General features: G+C 44.5%; 1 protein-coding gene across 1 annotated transcript; it reads right to left on the bottom strand.

The window, feature by feature from the left end:
• Positions 1 to 286: 286 nt before the first annotated feature.
• T265_01450 (hypothetical protein) lies at positions 287 to 6789 on the bottom strand (the record flags this gene model as incomplete). The annotated part of the gene is made up of 3 exons (XM_009165476.1): positions 287 to 345; positions 4903 to 5056; positions 6724 to 6789. The coding sequence occupies 3 exons, from the start codon at positions 6787 to 6789 to the stop codon at positions 287 to 289; spliced, it is 279 nt and encodes a 92-aa protein (XP_009163740.1).
• Between the last annotated feature and the right edge of the window lie 303 nt (positions 6790 to 7092).

The raw sequence follows: 7092 nt of genomic DNA, 5'->3' as shown, positions 1-7092 counted from the left end.
ACGAATCCAAACATCAAACGTTATTCCAGCCGAGGGTTCATAGCGAAACTCGTTGATACTACCAGAGATTCCATCAACCGACTGTGGGACGCTCGACGCAGCCTGTGAAGCCGAAGATGTAGTTGATAGTTGCCCCGTAAGTACTATGATGAGTTGCGGTTGTTGTTCAAACATTGCTGTAACGGTCTAACGGTATCTTTGAGTGACGCGTAATACCAGAACCTCCGGGTAGGCAAAACAAAGTCGGAGCTGGGTTTCTATACGGTACTATTAGGGTAAGAGAAATTCACAATTTGTACAAACTTCGACAGTAGATACGCGTCCAAAACAAACAGTCCGCTTGGACTTCAAAAAAGCAAAACAAGGGAGCAAACAGGCTCCAACGTGCGACGGTCACACGTGCAAAGTCAGATACAAATGGCCGGATGTCCTCAAGGCCAAATGGGTGAAGTGGTAAGGACAAACAAACGTCAGTTCATATATACACACTAAACACAAAAGAGGGGCGGGGATTACAAATGGAGACATAGTAAACGTGGGGAATTTCATTGTCAACATAACGGATGATACAATTGCTTTGAGTTGTTCTGCCTCCATCTCGCATCGCCACATATGTTACGGTTCGACCACGCAGCGAGCAAACAATAAGATATGCGGACTGTGACAATATTCCACCCCCAACTATGTTGCTTAATCCAGACTCTTAGCATGGCAAATTGTAAGACAAAAACCTCGGACACCACTTTAATGATTCAAACAACATGCGATCAACAGGCGAATCGACGGAGAATGACTATATATATCTATAGTTTGACCTTGAAAAATCCCGGAAGTTCGTTAGAACACTCAAAGATACAGATATCCCCAACCATCTCGGAGCCACGAGCGCCTGTTACTAATGGCCGACATATTGGTGTCCAATTGACGCGTTCCATTGTCCTTGCTACGTGATATTTTTGGACCATTCACTTGCCTTAGTGATCTGTAGGTGAATCGGCTCTCAGGAACCTGTGGGACTGTATCTACTGTACCTTCCACTGAGAAAATCAACATAAGAGACGCGAAGTTAAGACAGATTTTGGGCAGCAGTAACGATCCTCTGGGAGCATGACGGGGGGACGGGATGACCGGAATCAGACCGCGTACGTGGAAAAACAAGCGGTTCCATCTGTAATTATCGCAAGCATTCTGAGATGTCTAAACCCCAAGGAAACTGAAAGCATGAGCGACACCAGCTGCCATTTCTTGCTTCCAGCCAAGCACAGGGGTCAAGAAAACCCCATTATAGAGTAAATATCGCACCAAAACTCCCTTTCACGCCCTTCTGCCAAGCCATACGTTGTGTACTTGGTGGTTTACGCATGCGCAGTACTTGTCAAAGCCACCGCAGTTCGTACGGCTGGGGGTTTTACGCGATTGAAGTACCTGCTCCACAACCAAATACCCGTTTTCTGATTACCACACCGAAAATCCGTTGGCACCATCCGACATCAGCCACGCTTCTGACGCATCGGTGGCCAAACACATGAACACACCCAACAGCATCTGTTCACAGGGGCCATTTTTTGCAACCACACAAAATTATGGCTCTTACTATAGTCTGATACACGTGACCCTTGAGACACATTTTGACACAAGACACGCAAACTGGCGAACGTGAATCAGGCCTTCCAGATTCGTGAACTGACTTCATCCGCCACACTTCCGTCAGAGCTAACACAACTGCTGATGTATGCTCACCACAAATTCCAATGATTCACCTTAAACTGTAAGGGTATGTTCAGAGACAACAAGTTCCGAAAAGGACTTTGTACTTTAAAGGTGGAAGACGCATGCCGGAAGATGGTATGATGACGGTCAGTTTATTCAACGGTGTATGCTTTGCCTTTGTCTTCGAAGATTAATACGATGCCATCTGCGTACACCGGATCGACAACATTAACATCAGCAACGACTTGGACACCAGGACTTTGAAGGCCTACCAGCGTTCATCCCATCATTTCATTGTCAACGAAGGTGAACAGGGACAGTGGACGTCCTTGTTGGCCACCACTTTTTGGAGAGCTCACCATGCACTCATATGTGCCAAGACGTATGTGAATGTGTGGACCAGAATATGTTCATAAATTTCTGCGGCATATCCTGTTGAACAAGTGCAGTTAACAGCACTGACCGACAAACAGAACCGAACGCACCCTCGAAGTGAAAGAAAGGGAGGGATCCACTCGACAGTTGGCGGCTATCCATCTCGCATGCTTTTATGACTTGTGTTACCCTGTTGACAACAAACTTCGCATTCAAATGCTTGCGTTTCATTGTTCGCTCTTTCCTGAGGCTTTATTTAAGCTTCTGGGAGCTGCACAAACACCCCAAGGCTGTTTGCCTTCCGCATTAAAAGTATCCGTCTCTAAACCACCATTAACGTTACGTTGATTGCTCATTCACATTCACCGCTCATACCTATCGGCTAACGATGTCAGTTGAGTCCGATCCTCGTAAACAGGTGGCTCTTTACACTGCTGCCTGCTTAACATCAGTTCTGGTCACTCACATCACATAGACTGATGTTTTTCCTGAGCGACTCATTTTCCAGACCCAGAATCGTGCAGTTTGACAAATTCCCAAAGGAACTATTCCTATAAAATACTTCGAAGTCGTTTCTACTCGTTATTCTTGGATTCTGAAGTATAGCTGCGAATCTCGACCTGCTTGGATGGCGTGCGGACGCATCTCCATTTGTGATCATTTTGGCGACAGGTGTCTGACTTTAAGACTTACTCCATGTGTATCGCTTTTCTGCAAACTAGTTTGTAGTTGCCCATTATGATAAATTTTAATGAGAATATCTTGGAATGTCCACTTGTTTTTCTCTCCTGCCTCAGTTGTGAACTAGATAATGTTGAAGACACTGTTATGCAACGTGGTGGCCTTCCCTGATAATAACGAATCCTGAGGCTGGAAATCCCATGAGCGTTTCTTTAAGTTGCTGAGCACAAAATATGTCTGCCACGAGCTCCGTCTGGCATTCCACGGAAGAGCTCAGCGATGATTAGGAGTCTGGAAGCCATGAAGCTAAGTGCAACGGTCGCGCAAGATACCATTTAGCAGCCATTTTGGCCATGAAAATTTATTAATTTTAGCACATCGGTTTAAAGGAAGCGAAAGGCAGATATTAGCTCAAACAAGGACCAGTAGAAGAATTCAGTGTAATGGAGGCGTGATGCTCTAAGGAGAGATATACAAGCCAACGACGAAAGCGTACAAGTCAAGCGTGGATCTAACGGGGACACAGATGAGACCAAAACCAGTGATCGAACCAAACTGATGCCAACAGGAAATGAAAGAGAAACTAACCAAGACAAGATTCGCCGAAACGGACCAAATATATTAAGCAGACCCATAGGACTACATGACTTACGGAGCGGAACAACTAATCAGGAAGAACGACTTCCGTAACACAATGAACAAGGAGCCAAGCAAGCAGGGCGGAAACTACTAAGAGCGACAGTGTCGATCAAACCACAAATATAAAAAACCCAAACAGATGGCCTAGAATGGACCCAGAAGAAGTCGCAGAACCGAAACTACCTTTTGCCAATCACACTGGAGATATAAACCAACCTTGGAACTACATAAATCCGCGCATCTCAGCCCAACAGCTCATCAACGATGTCTTCGAATAGCGCGAGGCGTCCACAAGCCAGTTTTAACGATCGGCGAACAAGACAACAGCAAGACCGGTATACTTCCTTATCGCCTTACCTTAGTTGTGATGCACCGCACGACATAATACCAGTTTGAGAATTTATGCTTAACAAGCTAAAACTATACACTCAATTTTTCATATAAGTTAGGTTAGCATAGTAAAATAATCGATCGCATTTCTGAAGGCATTCAACAGGGAATCTTCTATCCGAAAAATAAAACACTTTGGTACCAACAGTCCCATAAGAATCGAGTTAGCATTTTTGAACCACAATCATGAAGTGGCAAAAATGAAAGACGTTACTCTAAAACCAAAGGCGGCACAGGAACGACAGAAAGCTCAGTAGAAATAGTATGTACAAAATGCGGCGAAGAACTGACAGGTGTGGTATTTAAATCAAGTCCAGATGCAGAAAGACTGTCTAGCGGTTGTTCCTTCCAGACGGAAAACACGGTCCAGCCGAACGGGATCATTCACAGTCAGTAGCGCAGCGTCCCAGGAAGACAATATATCCGCAAGGTGGAATTGTGACCGGGAATGCTGTTGTCTGTGCGTTCGCAAAATAGAGTGAAGGGGAAAAGTATATAACAATGTATTGTCCACAATAACCAGGATGTTGTTTGAAAAAAAACTGGGACGTTTTTTGTTTTTGTTTCCTCTGACAGTAACGGCGCGAAGCATTTCGAATTTCTTCCAATTCTGTTATTATTCCCCCATATAAATAAAGTTTGGACTCAGGGAGTTCTTGAAAGTTGGTTGACACGACAGGAAGGCGTCCCAGAAACGCCAGCCTAGACCATGATTAGGTTGAATCCATCGGCCTTTGTGACAAGCTAAGACATAATTGGCCTCAATAGCACTAAGGTCCCCCACTTCACAGAGAACACAACTCAGTAACAGGATAAAAGCATGCTCTTCACCAAAAGTGTGCAATCGGGGATGGAGTTAGGCCTAGCGGTAAACATCAAGGTCTCGAATGCGGGTGTTACTTTGTTTCAAACAACCAAATGATGACACATTGGACATAACGGCTACCACCATCAGTAAAGTTTAACACAACACTACCACGATAACAAAAACCGATTATTCCGTGGAAATGCATATTTAAAGCTTCTTCAAAATTCCAACATACCGGGATGATCAAAGCTCCATAGGTTGGAATCCACTTGAAGAGACCAAAAGTGGGAAGGAATCACCTTCGGCCTCCATCACCTCCGTTGATGAGGCAGTGGGGATGTTGTTCGAAGAGACAACTGTGCTTTCATCCTCATCCTCTTCTTTGGTTGCACTCCGGAAAGATGGTGGAACAATGGCAGGATCGTACGGTACAAGATCAAGCACAGGCTTGGGCTGCAAACTGAAGATGAGGTTATAAAAAATCTAGTAGGATAACATAATAGATGAACCAACACAGAAGTTCAAGGTTAGCATACTGGTGGATCAACCCTGTAGCGATACATGAAAGACAGGATAAAAATAAATCGTTCAGCTGCAACACCATTTCAATGCTCAACAGCTATGCCACCCGAAGGAAGCACGAGGGCTAAGATACTGTCAGATTGGCCAAACCCAGACAGGGGAAGTCGAGATACAGAGGTCGAACAGATACAGGGTTCGAACTACGGACCTTCCGGTCAGTAAATCCGCGCTCTAACCACAGTTGCCAGCATGATGAATTTGAGAGGGTTGTGCTAACAGCACGATCAGTCTCCTACTCCAGATAGACAAAAATAAGCGAACAAAAGGACAGTATTAGAGAAGATGCTTACGATCAATAGCGGGATGGGGTTATATGAGAAGTCGAGCGACTGCTCCAGACGGTTGCTGTCTGATGATTCGATGCACCCATTGCGTAATACTCTAACAGCTCCCAAAACTGTTTGGCTTTGAGGTCCTAATGAAAAACCAGGTCATCCAACAGTCTAAGTGGAAGTACTTTCTGGCAACCGTTTACTTAGCACCAATTTAACCAGAAAAACGAGTACATGGTGACTTAAACCGAACCATTAAATCAACGGACATGCATAAACAATATCACATCGGGCGATCAATGACCCAAAACATGGGAAATGATATGACCGAGGAATAACTTATTGATTGGGTTTACTTATCCAAATAATTCGAGTCAACATCTAACAATCAAAAGGTTCTCACTCTGCTGGGGCCATTGCTCCAACACTTGCTGTTCTCCGGTCACGTCTTCACGTGCTCTTACGTAAACTGAGGGATGCAAAGAGCCTGCTTACAAGAGATGGTCAAGCTGATTCCTCATCATCATCATCACCAAAGACAACATCAGCATTGGGACTGATGCTTCGCCACTGTATAGCCACGAAGTTTATTCAAGTATAAAATTCACCACATGAAAAAAGAGAGGAGTGTATGAGATGCAACCTAGTGTAAACCTATCGCAAACCTCCTGAGGAGACTAAGCCACAACCCCTTAGTCAGACAGTCTGAAAAGAAATTGACAAAGTGCATACAACTGACATTGGTTAGCCGCCATTTCAAGTAATAAAACGATGACCCCATCCAGGATGGCGGGCCGCACCAACAAAAGACACTTTCACGCCATTTTCATAAAGGAAACTATTCACAAGGTTGCTGAAAACTCTTTGACAGACCACGACCGGTTTCGCCCTTCTTGGGACTCATCAGGTAGGCACAGTCCCCGAGTTTCCGTCAACCTTATGATCTACTTGAACCCAAATTGGACTGTTTTCGAGAAATACACTCTCGTTTATGATATTCTGTAGAATATCATAAACGAGAGATTCAGTTGAGTTCTTCGTGAAAACCAAATCGATTTGCAAATTAGTGTATTTCTCGAACGCTTTTACACCCTTCTGTCGATTCACACGTTGACCCCTTCGAAATCTGGGTCATTCTGAAGGAGGCATGGAGAACGTCCGTCGACAGAGACGACGCTTCCGCATGCGCAGCACATCGTCGATCCAACTCGGCCGATCCGGCTGGATGTTTACCGCAACTAAAGTAGCTTTTGTACAATCAAATACCCGTTTTCTAAGCAGTTCATCATGGATTTCTCGAAGCATTAGACACCAGAAATGCTTCTGAGACATCTCCGTTCAAAAACCTGAAGATGCTTCAGATCGTCTGTCCACAGATACAATGTATCATACGATAAATTCCAAATTTAAATGGCTCATTGTGTTGAGTGAATTGTACAAGGACTTGGGACTATATGGGTTGTTCATCTATGTAGACATTCAAAAGTTGTATTTGAAGAAGTTCGGTTGCTAGGCTTTGCAGATCTTAGTTGATCCTACGTATCAGGACGCGTCAGATAACCAAACCGTAGACTGACTATCAAAGCAAGGCAACATGCTCTTGGTGTCGTGGCTTTTTTTTATGTCAGAGACCTC

This window comes from Opisthorchis viverrini (assembly GCF_000715545.1).
Source record: "Opisthorchis viverrini unplaced genomic scaffold opera_v5_15, whole genome shotgun sequence".
In the NCBI taxonomy this organism is placed as follows: Eukaryota; Metazoa; Platyhelminthes; class Trematoda; order Opisthorchiida; family Opisthorchiidae; genus Opisthorchis; species Opisthorchis viverrini.
This window is presented reverse-complemented; position numbering and strand designations above follow the sequence as displayed.